Source organism: Python bivittatus, unplaced genomic scaffold (assembly GCF_059951505.1).
Source record: "Python bivittatus isolate LINGU-HERP-01145 unplaced genomic scaffold, Pbiv_v1 ctg000020_np1212, whole genome shotgun sequence".
Lineage (NCBI taxonomy): Eukaryota > Metazoa > Chordata > Lepidosauria > Squamata > Pythonidae > Python > Python bivittatus.
This window is the reverse complement of record NW_028277030.1, coordinates 39115572-39141818: the sequence shown is the minus strand read 5'-3', so window position 1 is coordinate 39141818 and position 26247 is coordinate 39115572. Positions and strand designations below refer to the sequence as shown.

Here is a 26247-nt window from a genome sequence, read left to right as displayed (position 1 = left end):
AAGTATGTTGAAGGGGATTTCAGTTCATCACCCAACTCACCTGCATCAATACTGCACACATCATCATGTTTCAACCTTGTCTGCTCTGCATTGTTGATGTGGGTAGAGTGAAGAATCTACCTGCTTCAGGTAGAGTAAAGAATCATACCACATCCCAGATATACTACAGTGTTTCTTGAGCTGCATGAAATATTCTTCAGCTTACTGTAATGCACACTCTAGCAGTTGATAGAAGATTTCAGCTGTGAATTGCTGTTTGGTAACTCATATGGGATTATCCTGTGTCTTATAATCAAAATGTCCTCTTCTTCAGTGAACTTTTATATTTTTGAATGGATGGTGAAATACTTCAGTGTGAAATTCCTCTGAGAATTTCTGTGCACTCTTCAGAACATTTTCAAATCCCTTTGAAATCCCTCATCTGACCACTAAGACGGTAGGTATGGCTTTGCTTTGTTATTTCATTGCTTCAGATATATCAAGATCAATGCCTTAGAGTGTCTCACTTGCAGTATTTATTTCAACCAGTATCTCAAGCACAACACTAAGCCACTCTGAAATCTGATGTATGTTTCTGATTATTCTATTTCCCTCTGTTGCAGTTCCTGTTAAAGCATTATCCTCCAAAATGGAAAGGGAGGAATCATCTAGCTTCCCAAATTAGTATTTGATAAACTTTATTGCCTCCACTTGATTTTCCAATCATATCAACTCTGTGATTTCATTTTCAGAAATAATGTTCCCAGCTGTTGCTTCAACGTTTGTCTGTAATCAGTCAGTGCAAAGAAAACCACATTGACTCTTTGGATTACACTAAAAAAATCAGCAGCATCCCTAGAAGTTGATACAGCATCACTCAGATCCATTTGTGCATTCTTGTGTTCATTCTTTCCATGCTGGCACTATTATCATAGCCCCAATACGGGTAGTCCCCAGTTTAAGAACAAGTTCCATTCCCAAGGTCTGTCCTTAAGTCGAATTTGTACATAAGCCAGAACGGTATTATTGTATATACTGTATAAGTAGTATTGTGTAATGAAATCAAACCATTGTGTATTTAACTTGAATCATTGTGTATTTCACTCAAATTTTGCTACACTAGGCACAGTTCTTAATACTGGTTGTCCTTAAACAGGGTGTTCTTAACTGGGGGACTACCTGTATCTCATGTCAGCTATTATCATTCCCATATCTTCTAGCTTTTTAAGAAGTATATTTCGCATACCAGCTTCTGAAATATCATCATTGTCAATAAATTCTAGAAAATATGCTCTGATAGTTCCTACTGGAAGGATATTTTCACTACTCTCTGTGTTGTTACAAAGATACCATTAAGTCATTTGTTCCATATGGCTGATATCAAATATGCAGTTCAGAATAACAGAGTAATATTTTGCTGAATTCACATCTGGCACAATCTTCTACTTCACTTTCAATGCCAATAAGCATAATGTCTCATTTTGAATTGTTTTTCCAAGGTTGTGGTGACTCTTCTTAGATGCTCCTGGAGTATAACATCAAAATTATCCGTTCCATAATTTTAAAGAAGTCCTCATAGTTTGGTAGATAAGCTGATCTGAAATGCCACACCATGCAAGGGTTTGGATAGAAAGAATTCTCGCAACAGCCACAAATGTTTTTGGAATTTTTTTTTCAGTAAACAGATTCTGATGCAATTTTCTCTTGATGCTGATCATCTATGAGACCTTTAATCTTAGTCTAAAGGTCTAAAGGTCTTTACACTTATGGAATGCTCTCTGGTGATTTGCCCAGTTTCTCCTGGTAGGCCCAATTTCTGGCTATTTTTTCTTAGGCCTTTGTTTCTGTAGAGCACAATGTAAAAACATTAGACTGGAAGAATTTGTAACAAAAATAGAATGCAGCATTCTCTGTCCTTGAATTCATAAGCCGTAGTCTCTCCATTTTGTCACTGTTAGCTATTTCATGTCAGTAACGTGTGGGATGGAAACTTCTATTTCATATTTTTTTCTTATTATTTTTATTTGCTGGGTCTCATGCAGTACAAGGAAGTTTCTCTGGGTACTGCTCAAGTGGGTCAACAGTCCTGGAACATCCACTCTTAAGGAACAGCAGTAGCTGTTTGTTTGTCCACTCTTCCCTGATCTTCATTTTCTGCTGGAATATGCAAGGTTGCAGCTATTTGATGGGAGATACCAGTGATGCAATAGCTGCCAAGTCACCCAAACCCTAATTAGATCAGGCATCTCATCATTCACATCAGAGTCCATTTGAGTTGGGCAGCTAATAAATTCAAATAAATAAATACAAATAAAATAAATCTTCACTGGGCTCAGAAGGCTCATTGTCAACACTTGTGCCTATTGTTTGTGCCTATTGTTGTGCCTATCTATCCTTCCTGCACAGATAGAAAATCTTCCTCTCCTCTACCTCAGAGAAGCTTTTCTGCTTTCACTCATGACTGTTTTTTATATCAGCTATTGTGGCTTTCCATACTCAGTTGAAGGGGAGAAATAAGCAGACTTGTAGCAGAGGCTGAAGGAGAGAAGAAATCAGCACCTGAAGGGCCTGTCTCCTCTTTCTCTGAATAGTTGAACACATTCTCTCCTCAAGTGAGTTCAGGGAAGCAGCAGGAAGCTCCTTGAAAAGCTGGTGTTAATTAATCCAGGCTCTTGTGGGAGTGCTAGAGAAGTACTGAGAAGCATTTCTTTCTCCTTCTCCATGCAGCCATGTTGCTTTCTGTTATTTCCTCTCACCTCCTGTCTTGCCTGCCTATTGCATCTCATATCTCCAGCCTAGCACTCCACCATCTCTCCATATTTAGAGCAAAGATTTCAGTGTCGGGAAGTTCTGCCAGAGTAGATAGGATTTGTCAATGTCATGATCAATAAACATATTGTAATATACTTCTTGTCCCTTGATATAGTATTTACATTTGTTTAGTAATATCAAATGCATAGAATTAATTGAATGAAGACTTTTTGAGTAGCTGATGATACATTTTGCTGTTCCTCTTGTATTATTACAGCTCCACTCTTCTTTGACAACTCTTGCTGTGAAATAATTGCACAACCCTCATGACGGAGAGACAGCTAGTTGTTTAAGAAGCAAATTGAAATAACAAGAGAAGAATTGTTTGTTAACGCATTCAGATTTTTCTATTTGTTTTTAATTTTCCAAGAGATTGGAAAAATATGAATTGTTGACTGAAGACTAATTGCTGATTTGGCACATGTTTTGTTTACTCTCCTTTATTTGTGTTGTGTGATTGCTAAAGCTACCTTATCCATACAGTGTCATTCGTGTTTTGCTCTTTCATCATTGAACTGGAGAGAGTAAAAGAGTCCAAGATGGAGTATAGGTAACATTTTCAACACACTGAACTTCTTCCTAAATATACCCATCAAAATATTCCTGCCTAAGATAAAGAAGCTGACAATGACACCAAGTTTTATTTTGTTTTTCTTTTATTTTTTACAAGAGTGGATGCAAGTGATATTTTTGATCTTCTCCATGACCACAGAAATCTTTCTTTTCTAAAACAGAAGCCTGATCCATGCTTTGCCTGTCATTCTCCATTGGAACCAAATTCTCTAGTACAGCAAAACAATCAACAGCTGCCTGAATTTTCATTAAATCTAAAATGGAAGAGCTGTCATTCAATCAAAGTTGAATAACTCTCTGGGATGTATTGACTGGAGTCAACAGTGCAAAGAAGCCACAGGGAAGGTAGCTGAGGAAAACTACAGTTGGAGTCTTGTGGCTGAACATAATCAAGCCAGTGTGTGGGAAGCTGGTTTACTGATCCTTTTGCAACAATCGTTTGAGATTGACATCAGGAAGGGATTTAGGGCACATTCAGACCTACCATGTAAGCTGCTCCTGTCCTTTGGTCCTGCCAGGTTGACACTAAGCTAGATTAAGGAATTCCTTTCTAGACTGAGATGCTTTGGCAATGATTTGCAAATTATTTAGTTGGGATTGCAGACCCACATCCTCCTAGTGGAGAGTTCCTCTGCTGCTGTGCCCTTCTACCTTTCCATTCCAGGAAATCAATGGCTAATCTTTATCCTTCCAGTAAGAGGGCCTTAGTGGACATATATCCTTTTATAAAATATATAATTAATACATAGATGGACATGCACACAAAGTTAAATTGAACTTTATATGCAAAGTTAAAACATCAAATGCACATATATGCAGGTACAACAACCAGCTTTAAAATACACATTCCTTTTTTCAATTGTCCCTGTTTTTCCTGAATAATACTAGCTGCAGGTTCTATTAAACAGATTTTCCTTACTAGCATAATAGTTATAACACTTAATGTTCAGAATATCCCTTGTTCAAACTCCAGGATAACATTTTTTGTTGTTATTATTCTTTCCCTGAGCTACCTACTTTTCCATTGGGCTTTTGTAGGTTTGTTTTAATAAGACCACTTATGCAACATTTAATCATTTTTCCAGACCCTTGGGACTGAAGGGATTATTAAAAATAATAAAAATGCTGCAACAAATAAAATAAAAATAATTAAAAACAACCCAAGCAGAAAAATAGGGTGCTCAGAAACCTAATACTAATACTAATAATTGGAAAAAAATATTTTAAAAAAAATCTAGTGAGATTTCAAACTGGGGACATACTGCACATTAAGGCAAGTGTTATAGCCATTATTTTAGTAAGGAGAACCTGCTATATCAGAATCTGCATCTGGTGTTATTCAGGAAAAGCAGAGAAAATGTGGTCAGGGGGCATTCCTGTGCCTGCCAAGTCGTCAATCCAAGTGAAGGATTTGGCCTAGAAGAAAATGAAGTGGAGCAGGCAAACCAGACCGCAGTGCTCAAGGCAACAGAAGGGGGGGGGGGGGGAGGAAATGCTCCTTTCAAAGTGGAATAGAAAAGTGCCCCTGTTCTGCATCCCTTGCTTTTCTTTCTTAAATGAGTAACTTTGTGCTTATCCTTTTGAAATGTCATTCTGTTACTTTCAGCCCATCTTTTTAACTTACCATAAATACTTGTGAATAAGCTGAGAATTTTAGGTGCCAAAATGCATCCAAAAAATCCATTTTGGCTTATCCATGGATGGACTTATTTTTAAAAGTACCTGTATATCTCATATATACTTGCGTATAAGCCCATCGGTAGGTAAGCTGACCCTTGAATTTTTACCAAAATACCATGAAAAATGGATAATCTATGGATTACCCACAAATAGGCCAAATGTGAAACATATGAACATTTTGAGATTTGGCTTATCCATGGGTGGTACATTTTTCACAATGTTTTGGTTAAAAATTCAAGGCTCTGTTTATCCATGGATGGGCTTATCCACAAGTATATACAGTACCAAGAACTCTCTGAATGTTGCCTTATAAGGTATTAGCTATCCCATCCAAGTTTGTTTCAACTGCAAATTTGATAAGCATTCCTTTATCTCTTCATCATTGTTATTAATAAAAAGGTTTAAAAATACAAGGCTCAAGGCTGAACCATTTGGCACTCAACTCAATACCTCACTCAAGGAGCCACTTTTGTAGAGGAGCCATTTGTGAGTATTCTTTGAGAATGACTTCAAGCCATCTGTGGATCCTATTACTTGAGATGCTATCCAGTACTCACTTAACTGACTTCCTAGGCAGAATTTCTTTATAACTATATGCACATAACAAAGTTCATTGGTCAGTTAACAGAAAGGCTATATGGGTTTATACAAACTATGAGGTTTACAGGTTAGGCAGGGGAGTTGAAGGTGCCCCACTCATTCAGGACACCATTCCAACATGAAATCAAAAGGTACTTAACCTTTTGCAATGCTATTCCATTTTATGTCATGTTCTTCTTGCTAAATCGCCAGAGGCCCATGCAAGCAGAATATAGTTTACCAGCCTTTTACTTCTGCCTTGTTAGGAGTTTGACAGCTTCCCTTCCTCTTGTCCTCATTTTTGTAGTCCAGAAAAAGAGCAAAACAAACAAACAAAACCCAAAGGCTTCATTAGGGATTTTTCAACAACTATGGTTCATAACTTGTCATGCACAATTGCAACTTAAATATTTAATGAATATCTCTAACAAGCAGAAGCTGAAGTCTTATATTTACCTAATCTAAGATTAAGTCCCATTAAACTCAAGAAAAGTTACATCTATGTAGACAGGTTGAGATTGCTTTGTAAAGCACATTTTCATTTGCATTCCCAGGATGGTAGATGCCCTCTACTTTAAGTTTTTGATTTCTGTTTCTCTTCTCTTCCCTTCCCTTCCCTTCCCTTCCCTTCCCTTCCCTTCCCTTCCCTTCCCTTCCCTTCCCTTCCCTTCCCTTCCCTTCCCTTCCCTTCCCTTCCCTTCCCTTCCCTTCCCTTCCCTTCCCTTCTCTTCTCTTCTCTTCTCTTCCCTTCCCTTCCCTTCCCTTCCCTTCCCTTCCCTTCCCTTCCCTTCCCTTCCCTTCCCTTCCCTTCCTTCCCTTCCCTTCCCTTCCATTCCATTCCATTCCCTTCCATTCCCTTCCCTTCCCTTCTCTTCTCTTCTCTTCTCTTCCTTCCTTCCCTTCCCTTCCCTTCCCTTCCCTTCCCTTCCCTTCCTTCCATTCCATTCCATTCCATTCCATTCCATTCCATTCCATTCCATTCCATTCCATTCTCTTCCGTTCCATTCGAGTCCGTTCCGTTCCATTCCATTCCATTCCATTCCATTCCATTCCATTCCATTCCATTCCATTCCATTCCATTCCATTCCATTCCATTCTCTTCTCTTCTCTTCCCTTCCCTTCCATTCCATTCCCTTCCCTTCCATTCCATTCCATTCCATTCCATTCCCTTCCATTCCCTTCCATTCCATTCCATTCCATTCCATTCCCTTCCATTCCCTTCCCTTCCCTTCTCTTCTCTTCTCTTCTCTTCTCTTCCATTCCATTCCATTCCATTCCATTCCCTTCCCTTCCCTTCCCTTCCCTTCCCTTCCCTTCCCTTCTCTTCCCTTCCCTTCCCTTCCCTTCCCTTCCCTTCCTTCCCTTCCCTTCCCTCCTTCCTTCCTTCCTTCCTTCCTTCCCTCCCTCCTTCCTTCCTTCCTTCCTTCCTTCCTTCCTTCCTTCCTTCCTTCCTTCCTTCCTTTCTTTCTTTCTTTCTTTCTTTCTTTCTTTCTTTCTTTCATGAGGAGGAGGAGGATGACGATGATACAGCCTTTGGGGTTTCTTCTGGTTTGTCTTCTTCTTTTATTACAATGCAAGCTAAGAATTAATAAGGTTTTTATCTACAAACCCACTTGTCCTTGTTCCTGATTTATTTGCTTTGAGATAAGTTGGCCCAAATCCACAGTGATGGAAGAAGGCTGTTGAATTGGACATGTTTTCCTAGGGATAAAGAAACATATCTATATGGGTTGGGCTAAGATAGGTAATATCAAATGGTGCCAGGTGTACATCTGCAACAGCTTTTCAGTTAGAGCTGTTACAAACTTGTGACACTGGTTTTGTTATGCTGTACTGTTTACCATGAGGTTTCTGGATACAATTCACAGTGCTGGTTTGACCTATGTGTCCTCCATGGCTTAACTCCCAAGTAACTCCAGGACTATCTTCTTCCAATGGAATCTGCCTGACCAGTTTGCTCAACATGCTTTGGGTTCCTCTTTTCTGAGAATAGCCTGGTGGAGGAAATCAGAAGGAAGACCCTCACAATTGTAGTCCCAACCTTCAATCACAGTCTCTCTCAGGAGGTCTTTGTTGTTGTTTAGTCGTTAAGTCGTGTCCGACTCTTCGTGACCCCATGAACCATATTGCGCCAGGCCTTCCTGTTCTTCACTGCCTCCCTGAGTTTGCTCAGTTTCATGCTCATTGCTTCAGTGATGCTATCTAACCATCTCATCCTCTGCCGTCCTCTTCTCCTTTTGCCTTCAATCTTTCCCAGCATCAGGGTCTTCTCCAAAGAGATCTCTCTTCGCATTAGGTGGCCAAAATATCTGAGCTTGAGCTTCATTATCGATCCTTCCAATGAGCAATCAGGGTTGATTTCCTTTAAGATTGACTGGTTTGACCTCCTAGCAGTCCAGGGGACTCTCAAGAGTCTTCTCCAGCACCACAGTTCAAAGGCATCAATTCTTCGGCGCTCGGCCTTTTTTATGGTCCAGCTCTCACAGCCATACATTACTACTGGAAAAACCATAGCTTTGACTATGCGGATCTTTGTCGGCAAGGTGACGTCTCTGCTTTTTAATATGTTATCTAGGCTTGCCATAGCTTTCCTCCCAAGGAGCAAGCGTCTTTTAATTTCATGGCTGCAGTCTCCGTCTGCGGTGATCTTGGAGCCCAAATAAATGAAGTCTGTTACTGCTTTCATTTCTACCCCTTCTATTTGCCAGGAATTGATGGGTCCAGATGCCATGATCTTAGTTTTTTTAATGTTGAGTTTCAAGCCAGCTTTTGCACTCTCCTCTTTCACCCTCATCAAGAGGCTCTTTAGTTCTTCTTCACTTTCTGCCATTAGGGTGGTATCGTCCGCATATCTGAGGTTGTTGATGATTCTCCCTGCAATCTTAATTCCGGCTTGTGATTCTTCCAGCCTGGCATTTCTCATGATGTACTCTGCATATAGGTTAAATAAGCAGGGTGACAGTATACAGCCTTGTCGTACACCTTTCCCTATTTTGAACCAATCGGTTGTTCCATGACCGGTTCTAACTGTTGCTTCTTGGCCCGCATACAGATTTCTCAGGAGACAGGTAAGGTGGTCTGGTATTCCCATCTCTTTAAGAATTTGCCACAGTTTGTTGTGATCCACACAATCAAAGGCTTTTGCATAGTCAATGAAGCAGAAGTAGATATTTTTCTGGAACTCTCGTGCTTTCTCCATGATCCAGCGAATGTTGGCGATTTGATCTCTAGTTCCTCTGCCTCTTCGAAACCCAGCTTGTACATCCGGTAGTTCTCGGTTCATATATTGCTGAAGCCTAGCTTGTAGGATTTTGAGCATAACCTTGCTAGCATGTGAAATGAGTGCAATTGTGCGATAGTTTGAGCATTCTTTGGCGTTGCCCTTCTTTGGAATTGGAACGTAAACTGACCTTTTCCAATCCAGTGGCCACTGTTGCGTTTTCCAAACTTGCTGGCATATTGAGTGCAGCACTTTAAATAGTAGTTAGAAATGTATTGTTTTGAGTTGTTATTTACATGTGAATCCCCTGGAGCTATTTTGGATATATATATATATCCCTTCTCACCCCTATGGGTGGTATGGGTCTTCCTCAATCTCGGGTCCTCTACCAGAAGCCTGGGAGTTTCTGCACAGTATCTTAGCTGTTCCTAGCACTGCATTCTTCTGGACAGAGTGCTCTGATGTTGTTCCTGGGATCTGTTGGAGTCACTCTCCCAGCTTAGGAGTCACAGCCCTGAGTGCTCCTACCACCACTGGGACCACTTTGGCCTTTACTTTCCACATCCTCTCTAGTTTCTCCTTCAGGCCCTGGCATTTATCCAGCTTCTCATACTCTTGAGTCAGTGTTGACTCCTGATGGCTGCCTAGACAAGTCCCTGCAGTTTTCCTGGCAAGGTTTTTCAGAAGTGGTTTGCCCTTGTCTGCTTCCTAGGACTGAGAGAGGGAGGGAGGGAGGGAGGGAGGGAGGAAGGAAGGAAGGAAGGAAGGAAGGAAGGAAGGAAGGAAGGAAGGAAGGAAGGAAGGAAGGAAGGAAGGAAGGAAGGAAATCTGGATGTGAACAGTGAACCAGAAAGACAATGGTTTAAAGTTCACATTTCTCATAAGCACACTAAATTGGGAAGGCCAATGGGTAGCACTCCACATGTTGTTGATTATAACCCCCAACCAGTTTAATAAATGTAAAATATGAAGTGAATTGCAGTCCAACTAAATGTGGCAAACCACAGCTTACCCCTTATATGTTTCTATATACCCAGGGATACCAGGGGTAGACTATACACAGTTAAGTAATTATCAGATGATTAGTTTCCATATGTATTAATGTATGTTGCAAAAGTTTTATTGATTTATTTATATATGAGATCATTTGTTGAAACATTCTGAGAAATATATAGTTTGCTACTTTTACTTGTTATTTTTCTTTTAATTGGTTTCTGTATAAGTATGTGTTCTGCTTTTTTAAGGTTGATCCTTGATAATAGCTAAAATTAGAAGAAAACAGTGAATTGCAGTACAACAAAATCTGGAGGATTGAAGTTTACCTATTCCTGCACTAGGTAGGCTTAGATAAACTTATTCTCAGCCTCCACTTGCAATTTACAGCAAACATCATGATTGACGAAATAATGGATCCTTTATGGATATTCAGAGTATCATAATAATGATTATAAGCTATGATAGAAATATCATAGAACCAGTGGTCTCTGAGAAAAACCTTCTAAGAATTCAGATTATTTTCATGTACTCTTCTCTTGACATAAATCAATATTATATGGGCTAGTAGGTTACCATGCACAGTTTAGCTTTTTTCCATGGATCTCCCTATAGCAACTGCTTTCTTCCAAAGAGATTTATTTTCCTTGCTCCAAGCTGCCAGCTGAAATTGCCATGAAATAGATACAAGAACTCCTAAGGTGAACAGCTCATGCAGGGAATGTAGAGATGGATTGGCTGCTACAGATGGCTTTTAGACCTTTAGAAGAAGAAATTACAGAGGTGATAGACATTCATCATGATGTAGTACTGTGGGATCAAGAAAATCTCAGACCTTCTTTCAAATTCCCTTCTTTCAAATGTGTAAAAGTACAAAAATCATCTGCCTGTCCTACAATTCTTAGATGCACGAAACAAGTGAGGATTATATTTAATGCTATATATTTGCTGGATAATTCCCTCAGTAATATGACATCTCAGACAGCAATGATATATCACTTATATGCTGATTAGGTTTGTTTTTTTTTAAATCATTATTTATGAAATAAGAAATATATTGTTTCATTTATGAATGAACCAATACTTTTATGTATGAATTTCCTGAATCTCTATAACAGAAGCTGAGCTGTTCATATAGACTGTGAAAAACAGAGGCAATAACTGAGTGCCAAAACAGATTTATTACAATAATATGTTAACCTGTGTTTTGAGCTATAGTTCTTAATTGGAATAGTGTTAGAAAAGACAGTAACACAGCAACTTTAGAAAAGTAAGACTTTCTCCACCATTTGTTTCAATTTATAGCAAGCATAAAATTGGTCTTCATTATTTTCATTTTGTAATATCAAACCTAGTGAAGCTATCAGAAACCTATCAGACTCACACTCTTGCATTTCTAGAATATTTTGCAATAAATCTCCTTTGCATTTAGATTAAAAGCAAACAAACAAATCCATAAGTGAAATGGCAAAGGGTGTATGAAATGAAATAGCTAGACATATGGTTAACTCATGGAATAATTTATTGCTTCCAAGAAAGTGGTTTTCAGATAAAAAGTTCAGACTTCAGTTTGTGATAATTCTAAGTTTATGGTGATTCAATTTCATGTCTCATCACTCTGTCCATGAGACAACCTCTTTCAGGATTTCTATCTGTCTAAGGTAGCTTTCTGCCTACCAGAGCCAGTAGAGATTTCCACCAAACTCCTCTGGTTTGATACTGTTTCTTTCTAGCAATGGAGGCTAGCAGAGGGGTACTAAGGCACCATTTGGTCCTGCAACCCCATCAACAAGATCCAGAATTCTACTTGTATTCCATTAATAACTCCAGAACTTTTTTTTTTTTTTAATCTACCTGGGATGGTTGAAAATAAGCCTTGTGATTTTCAAAAGACAGCCAAATGTCAGTATTACCTACTGAGGACATAGCTAAATTCAGGCCAAGGGGATTTTTTTTACATTTATTCACACAAACATTGTAAAAAAAAAAAGTATGATTTGTTATACTGAAGACCCAGAAAAGTTAGAATAATAAAGAAGATACCTTACTTTCTTTTTTTCAATGAAAACTACCCAAGTTAACTTTTAAGCAACTTCTAGAAGACTTCAGGTACCTTGCTACCTATTACAAACAGACTTAAGGGTAAAGTTGAACAACCTGTGACCAAGATGGTCCTTGCCAGATTTTATGCTACCATCATCCTAATTTCAAAAGCCTGCTGCAAGTGGTCAGGCTGGACTTCTTGCAAGAACAACTTCTCTATTCCCTGGCAGCCTGCTAGCTGGAAAGAGATAGAGAAAATGTCAAAATGAGGGCACATATGTTTGTGAGAGGATGAAAGAGGGAGGAGGAAGAAGAGGAATCATAAAGAGAAGGCTATGAAAGAAAGAGATTAAATGACCCTCCTCACTTTTAATTTAGACTCTAGACAAACCATTGTTGGACCTCCCAGGGAATGCAACCCATAACATAAAAGAAGCTGCTGAAAGGAAAACAACAGCAAAATACTTTGGGTTTGTTATTTGGTTAAGAGGAGCAGGGATGTGCTCCATTCAAATTAGGCCCAGCTGAATTATCTTCACATGTCAAAAAATTAATTTGATCTGAATTATTCACCTCGGTCTCTTGGATACCTTTTGCAATAAAGACTATATACTGTATATAGTTCAGAAATAACTGCATGCCATATACACTCACAAACAGGTAGTTTCTTTGCAAGAGTGCTCCGAAGTAGGATTTATATTCGAATCATATTGTGCTCATTCAACAGACATCATTGCACTTGAAGGCTTTCTTCTTTTTCTTAATCTGAACAGTGGTTAAGAAACACTGCTTCATTAGTGGATGAATATCATCTTTCTTCTGTATCCAAACAAAAAGCCTTCAATATGTAATTAACTGATATGTATTCTTTATTTTTTTTTCTTTGTAGATTTTAGCTATACCCAGTACCAGGGGAATTCTTACATGGAATTTAGAGGGATTACTTTGCTTCAACACAGTAGCATCAGTTTACAATTCCAGACCTCTGGCTTCCACGGCCTCCTTCTCTATATTGAACAGAGCCCAGCAACAATGGGCAATTTCATTATTCAGCTTTCTATCAAGCATGGGATCTTAGAGGTAACACTTCAAATTATTCATTTGTAAAATCTGTAAGATTCTTTACAAAGAATTGTAGATGTCTGTGCTTGCAGATTGTAGGGTATAATATTAGCTGTCTAGAAATATCCAGATGTTACTTTTTAAATGATCCTTTTCCAGAATTCCAGATGTGTAGGAATTATTCTAATGGAAGATAAAATTAGATACCTATGTAGCAATTATAGCAATGGCTCCTTTGGAGAGCATGCAAAAGTGTAGTATGCATAGGATGGTATTCATGGCCTCTCCACTGAAAATGAAATACAATAAATACAGAGCAGCAAACCATGGAGCAAAAGTATTAAGCATATCACAAAGATATTAAAATACCTAGTTATTCTCTGCATAAAACTTAATGATAACCTGATGGTATTAATCCTCAGGTTATTTTATACATTTGCTGTACTACTAATAATAGAAAGATAATATATTCATTATTCATCCTTTATTCTTAATGCAAAACATGAAACTGATTGTAGCTTCATTATAGCTATTTTGTATAACAGTGACTGAGTTGTTTTCCCAACAAACCCTAAGAACTGTAGTTTTATGAAGAGCTGATGAGAATATCTGAGAAGCATCTTAAGTGCAAAGGTCCCATGCATTTATTGCTCAACATTTTGGGCATATCCATAAAGAAATATAACAGGATACAGCAAGGAAATAGTTTGGCAGGAGCTTGAATGTTAACTGATCAATTTTAGAAGAACCCAAATAATAAATACTATAATTGTTGTTGTTTAGTCGTTAAGTCGTGTCCGACTCTTTGTGACCCCATGAACCATATTGCGCCAGGCCTTCCGGTCCTTCACTGCCTCCCTGAGTTTGCTCAGTTTCATGCTCATTGCTTCAGTGATGCTATCTAACCATCTCATCCTCTGCCGTCCTCTTCTCCTTTTGCCTTCAATCTTTCCCAGCATCAGGATCTTCTCCAAAGAGATCTCTCTTCGCATTAGGTGACCAAAGTATCTGAGCTTGAGCTTCATTATCATCCTTCCAATGAGCAATCAGGGTTGATTTCCTTTAAGATTGACTGGTTTGACCTCCTAGCAGTCCAGGGGACTCTCAAGAGTCTTCTCCAGCACCACAGTTCAAAGGCATCAATTCTTCGGCACTCCGCCTTCTTTATGGTCCAGCTCTTAATAATCAATAATAAATAAGGATAACAGCATTTGGAGACTTTGGAGTCATTTCTGAGTTATTGTTACAAGCCTCAGTCATAGGGAATATTTATACCTGGGATTTAAAACAAAAACATTTCTATCAGCTTATTAATTGATGTAAATGGAGTAGAAAACAAAAGCAAAGCCTCAAAATGTTTTCCATTCAACTATCTAATCCCTGTATTTACTTGTCTCAGATTTTGCACATTATTTTCAAACAGACATTTTTATGATTCGCATTTTCATACTAAAACCCCAGTGGCAAGTAAATCCCTTTCCAGAAAAAATGGGAGCATCTAAATTTCATGTGATATTGCCTTAAAAATTAACCACAAAACAACAGGGAGTAGACCTTTTTTTTTTTTTAACATCCCAAACCCTAAAGGCTGCCCTTGCAGCTGCTTGATATTTGGCAAGTATAATCACTTCAGAAGGAGAAACAAGGTCTGCAAAAATCTTACTCTAAAAAAAGTTTCAGGCAGTCCCATTTAAAAAGACACAAAGAATACAAAGGCTTCTTGTGCAAAAAACAGTCTAGCAAACATGTGTGTGCTTTCACCAAAGCAGACATACAAACAGAGATAGAGATATTACAGAAGTTATAGCCATTTGTTGACACTATACTAAATGAGGAGTCATGAAATTTCAGATTTCCCAAATGTTTCTGATTCACACTGGAAAGGGCCGGTCATTCTCTGAACCAATCTGAGATCCATTTGACACAAAAGTAGCATCTTTTATGCACACTCCTAGTACATAGAATGGAGAACAGCACCAAACTGAATTCTTCATTGTGCAGTAGGTAAGTCAGCTTTAACCCCCCCCCCCGCCAAAGTGTTGGCATCACTGATGCCAAGCATAATAACAAATGGATAAATCCTCCGTGAATTAAACTGAATTATTCATGTATAATAATCTTTGAAGTAAAGGGAAACTATTCATGAATTTCTATTTGAAACACTTTATGCACATGTTCACTTTCTGACTACTTCTGTGAACCCAGACTGTAAGGATAACTAGTATAATTCTGGCTTCCTTGTGAGTAGGGTTTTATCCTGCCTTCTTTGTCAAAGAGGCTTCATTCTGCATAAAAATCCTTAGTTCAGGACTCACAGAACACTTTTGCTCATACAAAGCCTTATGTTCTGACTCATCCCAATTTTGCTCAGTCCTGATCAGAAATTTCCGACATATGCAAACATGATAAATTAATCTTTTAATTTCTCTTTGTTCAGTACCAATTCATATGCGATAGTGGAGATGAAATCAAGATCAATACTGATATCAGAGTGGATGATGGACAGAAATATAAAGTGCACATTAGGTAAGTTTTGTATTTCTCTGTCATGATATCTAAATCTGTCTATAAGCATATTGGATCGATCATCTCATTGTCAGCCAAACCTAACATTAATGAAATGAGTAGGAAATTGGCACTGATTTAAGTGATGTAGAGCCCTATATCATAACAATTTCACAGAAATAGTGTAACTAATTAAGATTTAGGATTCATTTGTATTCCAGAAGGCTTGCAGCAAGTTACAGTTCTTTAAAAGAAACAAAATGTTAATGTCATGTTGGAAGAGATACAATAATCTTTAGAGAAAAGTGGTGGCAGAAACTTAGGTAGAAATGGCATACATAAACCAGTGTTTGATCTGAAAGAGGTTAATATAGTTTCAGCTAAAACCATGATTAGAAATCAAGTCTTTAGATGCAGGTTGAGAGAGAAGCTTTGAAGTCTAACAGTGGCTTTGCTTAGCATAACTTGTCCATAGAACTCCTGGCTGCTCTTTAATCCTCTTGTGATGTCTCATCTCATCTCTCTCTTGATGTCATTCCCCATCAGGCAGATGACCTTGGAATTATTGATATTGTAGTTTAGCAGGTGCTTCTTGGCTTCTGTGTTTCTTGGCATAACTAGGGCCATTTGTTGCCTTGCTTAAATTATGTTTACTTGAGTATTTCCATCAGGCTTCTACTAGGTTGCAGTGTTCCTGTGCCTATAACACTGCATTTTATTCTTTTTCCTCTTCCTAGGCTAACCTTTTCATTGTTCACCATGAAAAGAGGAACTAGTTGGAGGTTGTCAGACTCCCTGTTCTTCCTTTTTCTGAATCTGTAGATAGTGGGTCACACCTCAGCAGAGTGAAGGTACCTGCTGAAATTACAGACTCTGCAAAAGATTCCACCCCAAATACCTATCATAGATGGGCAGCCATGTTAAAACTAAGAACATTTCTCCCTGGGGTCCCTTGAAAGCACGCTGCCCTAAGCATTTTCATCAGGGCATGTTCCCTAAAACGTTAAGACATGAAGAGAAAGTTGGAGAAAATAATCTCTAAGAGGAAACCTGTCTATGCACCTGACAAGCTAAAGGAGACATGGACATGCAGGTATTTCTTGTTCCCAAAGTTCCAATATGGAAGGCTTTTTTTTCAAAGAGGCTGGAATAAATTGGGCTGAATGAACTGACAGCCCCATCAACAACTGAGAATCTTGTGGTTGTAATTGTGTTTAGAGGCTGTGTGTCCAACTTTATAAATAATTTCTTAATTTAATTTCTTCTTGGGGGTGAAGAAAACACTGTCCTTTCCCTGTAAGCATTTTGGGACTTATATATGGCCTTGGGGGATTTCTCATATCTTATTTTCATGCCCCAAGCTAAGGTTTTATGTGTTTGCAGTACACAAGACACATAAATGGGTTTAGGTAGAAGATCTGTTGTTTGCTCCTGATATATATTTACCCATCAAAAAAGCATCTGAAGCAAATGAAGTTCTCCAATAATTTTGATTAGCATTTGATTAGCATTATATCAAAACTAATCAAAAGTACATGATTTGAATATATGCTCAAACAATTAAACAATTCAGTGAAGCTTGATGTGATCCACACATGTTGAAACTTCCTGAAATAGTATTTCCTGCATTTAAGCAACTCCCCACCCTTTGAAGCTCACCGTTTCCTATTGCCACTCCCCAAGGCCCTGCCCCACAATTTTCATCAGCCAAAGAGACTAAACATTTTGTTCTGGTTTTGAATAAATGGCATGACATCTAAATTTGAGAAGCCCTAGTAGGGTTTAATCAAAGCCAGTGCTGACTTTATTGTTAGACAAGGTAAAACAGCCACTCAAACTCTGAACCAGGATAGTAGCAAATCAGGTACTGGTCAGTAACAAACCACCTTCTGCCCTCCCAAACTACTATCTGTGGCAGCTGCTTCACTTCAATTACAAGAACTGTGTGCAACTCCTATATGTGTTGCTCCCATGGGGGTAGCATCGAAACCTGATCTGATAAGATCAGAATGTAGTGGGGGGAAGGGACTCCTCAGAGTGATCCAGAGGTGGATGCAGAGGAAGTAACCAGTCCTTCTCCCATGTAAAGCAGCTGGTTCTCTTGGACTACCTCTGAGCAGATCAAAATCTGACAACAATTTCAGTTACTGGCTTTTTCCAAACCATAGTTTAAAGAAAACATTTGTGTTTGTAATTTCAGATGATATGAATAATTGTAGTTGGCTTGAATCCAGATATTAATGTAAGGGGAATGTGCATAGGTTAGATGTTTACTATAGCTCCCTCACAGGAAAGAAATAAGAGATGTTTTATCTGGGTTAACAGAAAGCCAGTTTTAAGATTTGAAGTGCATAATGAATATTTAGCAAGCAGTGAAATAGTACTTAAGCATGGTACTCTTGTTACACACTGTAAATGGAAGACTGAGCTGAGAACAGTATGTTGCCTAGGGCTACTTAATGTATTGTTGCAGAAGTAAAGTCTGAAAGGGAGGGGGTGGTCATGGTTCACAGCTAGTTGATTAGCTCCTGTATTACTTATGTGGCATCTATGTGATGACTGACACCTCACTGAGATATAAGTATGTTTACATTGGAATCTTTCCATAATTAAGCAGTGGTTTAAATGGATTGGTAGAAGATAAATAAATGAAAGCTAACATATTCAGGGTATGCATCAAGATCAAATGAGGGCAATCAGGGAAGATAGATAGCTGGTATAAAAAAGACAGAGATGGCTGAGAGCAGCTGGTTATTTCAGATTATAACACAAGATGAAAATTTCTGCTACAAGGTATTGTTTTTATGGCACATAGGAAAATTATGGCATATTATTCAATTTGATATGCATTATCATGTTTGTGAATTGAACTGCAGCACTGTCTGGGCATTAAACATGCCAATGCCAAGAAGAATTTACCATGAAAAGTCCTTCAAATTCATGATTAACTCAGCCACTTTATTCCCAATATGTCTGTTTCTATATTTCCAATTGTCTTGTTCAACCTGCAGAGTATGTTTAGTGTTATTTTCCTCTTAGTCCCTTTCACAGATAAACCGCGTGGCAGATGGACTCATAGCCTAACTTCCTGTGGGTATTGTCACAACATTAGGAAATGTCATAAAAACTTGATCCTCCAAGTTTAGTTTTATTGGGGGAAGGTGGTAAGTATGCACAACAAAGGAGCAGCATTGAATGGCCCAAAGCTGTAAAGCAAGGCTGACTCTTCAGACTGGACTAATATCTTGAAGGTTCCAGTTTGTCCCTTTAAGGATTGAGGATAAAACATTGGAAATAAATTTAGCTTATTAAGAGACAAGAACTATGGATATTGATTTTGGATTTAGTATAGATTCCCTTGATTTAGTTTGATAGTCTATCACATATTTGGACAATAGCTCCAAAAGCAAGATGTTCTGGGATGTATCTGCTGCAGCTGATGTCATGGCCCATACATTAACCAAGCTCAACTTTTGCTGATTTTCTAATTGCTGTTATGTCCATTCATCCTCACAGACAATTCTGGCTTACTTAACTAGGAAAAGAGAGAAAAGATAGAAGGCCCCTGGAAGTTCATGTCGTGTAATGCATAAGGTGTCGATTCTTGGACCCAGGTTCATATGCAGCACCTTAATCACAACACTACGCTATATTGAACCACTGAGCAAACTGGGTTGCTTTGGACCAATCCCTGTCTCTCAAACTAATCATAGGGTTGTAATTGCAGGGATGACATGAGGGGAGATCTCCACCTAAGCTTCCTTCAGCTCTTAGAGAAAAGGCAGGATATAATAATAAATAAATAATAAAATGGCAATAAGCAAGATCTTTTTGCTATCACTAAGGATGCTATTCCTGTCCACCGCCGTAAAAATTCAGTGCTTTCCTTTTTCATGCAAATGGTTCTTGTAAGCATTTAAGAGTCTAAGCCTCAGGATACATTTGTACAGCAGCGACAAAGGGAGTCAGAGATATTTTGTAGTTTATTACTGATCTCTCTTTAGCTCCATTTAACTTTTCATTTGTTGCTGATCACAATTCATGTTATTCTTGTTTCATGAGTGTTTCCACTCCTGATCATTCTAACAGTTGCTGATTTTTCTCACTTACTTTGAAAGCCAAAATGATGATCTCCTGCTCTGCATTGAAGCTCACCTCATTAAATAATAATAATACACAGAAGCAATAGAGTAACAATAATCACATCTTATAGATTCCACTGAAGCCTTTTATACATGCAAAGGCCATGCCAACCTGAAATTGGTGCCATCCCCCCGAACCCCTCCTTCAAGGCAGGTGGAATCACCCTCTCTCTCACAGATGAATTTGCCACAATGCATGGATCCAACCACACATCAGTTCCTGGGAAGTTGTAACCAACCAGAAGGGATATGGATCTAATAAACAGGTGATCTGGCTAACAATCATGAGGGTCCTGTCCACTTCCTCAGGAGTCAGAGGATCAAATACTTCCCAGGTAACAGAACAAGCCCATACCTTGACCTACTTGACAGGATTTCTCTGCTTGGAGTCTAACTCAGCAGTTGTGAATGACTTTATCACACATATGCATAGAATATTCCTCACAATGGCCCTATAGATATACTTGTAACCCAGCAGGAAAAGGCTCACTTTAAACAGGGCTGCTGGCTGGCTATCTATGGATTTGATGAAAGCAGAAAAATAACTGCATTTTGCCACCCTTATTGGCATAATGTAACCCCTGATATGGGCTTTTACATATGCTTAGTTGGGTTTGCTCTTTGTCTTTCTCCAATGCCACTCTAGCTATCTCTTTTGTTGCTTCATCTCTCAAAGCTCCCCCCAAAAACCAAAAACAAAACAGGGAACCCCATGTGGTCAGTGAAGAGGGAGAGGTTATATAGGAACAATCCGATCCATGACCCTTGTCGCATATCCATTTCATGATGAGACTAAGACCTTGGTCGAACTGCCTACAAGATCCCCAGGAAGAACCCCAAGCTCCCTCTAAAACCATCCACATCTGTTAGTTGTCTGGGTGGACCAATTTCATAGGTCCCAACTCCTGGGGGGTGGGGATGGGAGGACTAGCAAGCTGAAACCAAAAATGATATGACCATGACAAAGGGCTCAGCGCAACATCTGCTACACTCAGATCACATCATAATGCTCAGAAATAAAAATCATATTAGACACTATCAATAAATTGCATTTTACACTCATCAAGTTAAATGTAATCATTCAGTATAACTAAATCATAATGATCCTGTTCCTAAGTATATTTATTCCCAATTGAATTGTTACTTACATTTTTTCCCCAGAGAGTTGGTAATCGAGTTCTGAATTGAAAAGCAGAACACGCAACTTATTCTTAAACATTTTGTTTGAAATTCAGTACAGTCAGCTGATTTCCCCCCTCTTCTTCTACATTGGAAAAGGGATTTTAATTCATCAAACACTACAATGACAATTGTGAATATTTCCCATTGAGTACGTGGCAAGGGAAGTTTGGGATTCTCCCATTAAAACAGGAGTCTGTAGCACCTTGCCAGACTAACATTTTATTAAAAGGCACTGCAGCTCAGTTCATCAGATTCATGAAGACTTTTAATTTTATTAATTAAATTATAAAATTTAAATTTAATTATAAGCTTCCATGAATTGCAACAGACTTCATCATGTACATGGAGGTTGAAGATCAGTCATGATTTACCCAATCCTGCATTAAAATCCATTGGGATTTAAAAACATTTTAAGTGGCTACAACTAAAATAATCAAAGTAAAGATATAGTTATGTTGACAATTTATCTAAACATCCCTAGGTTTTGTCCTTACAACAGCTATCTTCTTTTATCCAGACAACTTGTAATGAAGAGGAAGTTGAAATTCAGAATCATATGTCATCATGCATTTTGGTGTTATATGGCTTCACAGTTTCCATTCAGTTCTCCTTTATTCTTGCGTTATGTTGCTCCAAAATGATCTTTAAAAAGAAATCTAAGTATTGTTGGGGGGGGGGTATATGTACTTTAGTTCCCTTAAGTAATTATTGAGAAATATCATTTGAGCTGAGAAGAACAAGCATTTGGTTTTTCTACAAAATTAACTGAACAAGGTGGATGTAATTATATTTAATTGATTGCAATGGAATTAATAACAACTTAATAATACTAATTACTATCAACTAACAGTAACCATTGTTTTACAGCTTTTCAAAGATAACAGCTTGATGAGACTATTATACAATATTTTGACACAAATCACATAATAGATCTTGGCTAATTAGTATCATTAAAAGGCAAGTTTAGGATGAAATTTCAGAATCAACATCATCAGAAAACTTCAGTGCAATACACTCTTTTCCAGTCCAAAACCTTGTGCATATTATGTGAAGACCTAGCTCTCTGGAGAAGTCTCAATTTGCATAATTCTTGTTCCAGTTTAAATATTAATATAGTGTTAAAAATAATTAAATCAGTTCTATAACAAATTCATAATTTTATTTTGCCATATGAAAATACTACTATCCTGAAAATAGTAATAACAACAATAATAATGGCAACTTTTTAGTTTTGGTCAAAAAGAGTTAAAAACTTGGAGGAAAAAACATCAATAACCGGTGCTATGCTGACAACACTAACCTGATAGCCAAAAATACAAAGGACCTGCAAGCCCTAGTAATAAAAGTCAAGGAACAAAGTGAAAAAACTAAGATTAAAGAGCAAGAAGAACAAACTAATGGCAACAGGTAGAACAACCAGCCTTAGAATTAACAATGAAGATATCTAAGTGGTGGATAGCTTCTGCCTTTTAGAATCAACCATTGACAGTAAAGAAACAGGCAGTCAAGAAATATGCTGAAGACTAGCACTTGCCAGAGCAGCTATGAAGGTCTTGGAGGAGATATTCAAATGCTGTGATGTATCTGTACTTACAAATACAGTGGAACCTCGGTTTACGAACTTAATTCATTCTGTGACTCTGGTCGCACCCCGAATTGGTCGCAACCCAAAGCAAATTTCCCCATAAGGTTGAATGTAATTATCGTTAATCCGTTCTGGCGTGGAGGACAGGGAGGCGTCTATTACTTGGAGGGAGAGTCCCCCTCCCTACGATCACATGTCAGGGGTGGAAAATGGCCACGGACCACATGTCAGGGGCGGAAAAATGGCTGCGGACTGTGTCACGGGAGGGCAAATGGCTGCGGATCCGGTTCGTAACCCGAGGCGGAGTTCGCAAACTGAGGTAAATTTTTGCGGCCGGAGCTGGTCATAACCCAAAAAGTTCGTTAACAGAGGCGTTCGTAGCCCAAGGTACCACTGTATCAGAATCGGGCAAACCATGGTATTCACTATGATAGCCTATGAAAGTTGGACTTCAAAGACTTTAAAGAAGCAAGATAGGAAGAGTATTGACACTTTTGAATTTTGGAGTTGGAGAACACTCCTGAAAACACTATGGACAGCCAAGAAAACAAATGGATCATTGAATCAGTTAACCCAGAATTCTCAGTCAAATGACCAGGCTCAAAATATCCTACTTCAAACGACACATTATGCAAAGACCAGGCTCTCTGGAAAAGGCTCTAATGCTGGGAAAGATAGAAGGAAAGAGAAGAGGATGATCAGCAGCATGGTGGATGGACTCAGTTACAGTAGCAATGACTGCACTATTGGAAGAGCTGGAGGACCAGGTTAGGGACAGTTTGTCATAGAGAAAATCATCTATGTGGTTGCTAGAAGTCAACAATTACTTGTGGGCACATAATCATCATCAAAAAGATAAGACTAAAGAAAAGTGGTGCAATTTTAAAATTCACATTTCCAGTTTCATTCTGTGGATCTTTGTCCTTATCTAATATGTGTATATGCATGTATAAACACACACACACACACAGACACACATACAAAATACACAAGTTATATACTTTTACAAAATATAATACATAAATTAATTTGGCTTATAATGTGCCAGACCAGCAATCATTACTTTTGTTTTCATTTATTCTAGGTCAGAAGGACCATATTTTGATTGCCTCAATTATGAATGAAATTCTTTGTGATTCTTATGACACCATTCATACACAAATGGAGATAGTATCAGCTGTCAGGAAAAATACATACATACCTAAGTTTCTCCTAAAAGAGTGTATGGCCTCCTGATGCTGTGAAGTATTCCATATCCCATGAGTCCCACTTGATTTTGAAATCCTGGCCTTTCCATATATGTCCTTAGCTCAGTCTTCTTTTTTCTTGATCCAGTGTTTGCATAATAAACCTGACTAACTCTACAGGGTTGTTGAAAGGAATATTGCATTAATGTTTGGTGTTCCCCCAAAAGTGAAAAGCTATTAATCTGTGGCTAAAATCAGACCCCATGTTACCAACACAAGTTGTTCAAATCTTTTCTATAAAGCTGAAGTTTGGATTATTTGTATTTCTAAAGGCATATAGGAAGAACTACTATAACTCAGTGGCTTAATTCATTTTTAGTATGCAAAAAGTCCCAATTCAGATAGAAGGCAGTCTCCATGAAAAATGATGCTAAATTATCCTACAGTGGCACTCTCTACCAAAATAGAGAATATTAGGCTAGATGAACCCGTGCCATGACTTGGTAGAATGCAACTTGGATAATCATTGCTAGCTCAGGAACAGTCACATTTGACATATTAGCATTGTTGTGCTAATGTGCTACTTCACTTAACTTTCACCTGCAAATCTGGTGACTGCTGGAGTGACAAAGACCACACCCAAACTCTTCACCTGCTGTTTCTGGGGGAGTGCAATTCCATCCAAAAGAGGTACCACCTTGCTCCCTGACTTGCTTTGTTTGTCTGTCTGCTTGTTTTTTCATTTTTATTTTTATTTAATGCATTTACACAGTCACCCAATTCAGACAATGTGACTCAGAGGTGTACATGAAGAAACAAATCAACAAATACAAAAACAGCAGATATCATTAAAACCTAATAGTTTTAGGTTCAGCTTTCTCATTATCTAGGACACTAGATCATCTTGTCTGGATGTTTTCCGTCATCCAGCTCACCATGAATTGTAAGCATGGTTCAAAGGGGCTATTTATTTTCTTAGATTTAGATGGTAAGGAGCAACAGAACCAGGTGTCATCAACATACTGATGCAACCCAATTCCAGATCTCCCATTTCTACCCTTAAGATATCTGAGGCATAATTGATAAGCTGGAAAGAGTCTGTTATGAATAGAACAAGCAGTTTCCAAAGCTCCTCCCTATGACTTGCTCCAACAAATCTGGGTGAATCTGTTCAACTGTGTCTGGGATGAATAATTAAAGTTGTGCATAGCAGGCACCCATCTGTTCCAGCTTCCCTTCCTTAACATCTTAATGGAGGAAATGCCATACAATATGAAAAAAATTGTCATGCAGACATCATGGAGACAGAGAAATAAGTCCTCTTCATTATAACTACTGCCATAGAGTAGAGTCACAAATTATTCTTAAGAAGGACTCTACACCTCTGGTCCCTGGTGGACATTTAGAAAGAAATCAAGCTGACTGTTGACTAAAGTAGTGAACATAATCGATCTGTGCATATGGAGTTCCACAATTTTTGCAGTGCAATTCTGCACTCAACAAGCATACTGAAATGCATATTTTGGAATAAATTATATCTAGCAATGTATTCAAATTCACATTTAAATATTATTTAAATGCAGATTTACATATTTTTTAAAAAATAATTTAATATAGAAACAGATTTATGAATGTATGTATGTGAAATTAATATAAATCAGAAAAAAAGGTGGATTCTTTCAATCCTAGGCATCTCACCACAAATCTGGTAATGTGCAGTATTTAAACTCAATGAGAGATCTAATCTGTGCTTTACTTGATCTAAGAAATGTGCAGTGACCTAAAAATTCTTCTGAGCCTTCTAAATATATACTCAGGAAAAAGCCATATTAGCACTCTAAAAAGTACAGAAAGATATGCCCAAATAACGTACAATTACATCAGTAATATATTTTCATAGTGACTGATGAAATATTAATACTAGGAAAAACAATGGTTAATATACTCAAATGGTGAAATATCACTGATGGACTATTATTACTCCAATATTGTGGATGATGAATAATTTTTACAGGGAGTATTTTTTTAAAAAACCTATTGACGTTAGCATCTCAATTTAATTAAAGTTATGGCCACTTAGATTTTTTTAAGATTGATGGACATGATAATCATAGCTAATAACATTGCAAATGACTTCAGCTGCACCAGACAATGGATTAGAAATAAATACTGTATTTATCTACAAATAGTACAGAGAATGAGCAATACATGCATGAAGTACTAGGAAACAGGACTAGTTTCTTCATCACTGGCTTCCTTTTTGAAGAGTCCAAAAGGGTGAGAAATTTTGTTCTTAGGATGAGTAACATTTAACAAGCCTGGCAGGAAAGGCAATTTGATTGTTTCATTGTCTTTTAAATTATTCTGCCATGCAGTCTAATATTGTCAGTACTTGCTGACAAATGCCACTAAATAGAACATCACATACAAGAGTTTGGAGATGCTTGCAAATGTTATTGTTGTGCTAAGTCACCCTTTATCCCTATGGTGTATTAACAGATCATCTGACCTTTCCGTCCATCCAATTCTGAATGGCCCTGGGCACTGAATGCAGCTCCATTTGGACAGATCTCATCATCCAGGTTATAATTAGAAGGCCAATGTTTAATTATTATATTTATGGGAAGCACAAAAGATGAAGCTACACAATTACTGTTAGGGCACAGTTATTAGCAGCTTAACCCACAGGAGCACTTGAATTACTGT

General features: G+C 38.1%; 1 protein-coding gene across 1 annotated transcript in view; it reads left to right on the top strand.

Moving 5' to 3' along the window:
- EYS (EGF-like photoreceptor maintenance factor) overlaps positions 1-26247 on the top strand; it is a 507483-nt gene that overhangs the window by 244939 nt on the left and 236297 nt on the right. The window contains 2 exon segments of the mRNA XM_088150272.1: positions 12768-12958; positions 15378-15466. Of these exon segments, the coding sequence (XP_088006398.1) occupies positions 12768-12958; positions 15378-15466 (280 nt within the window).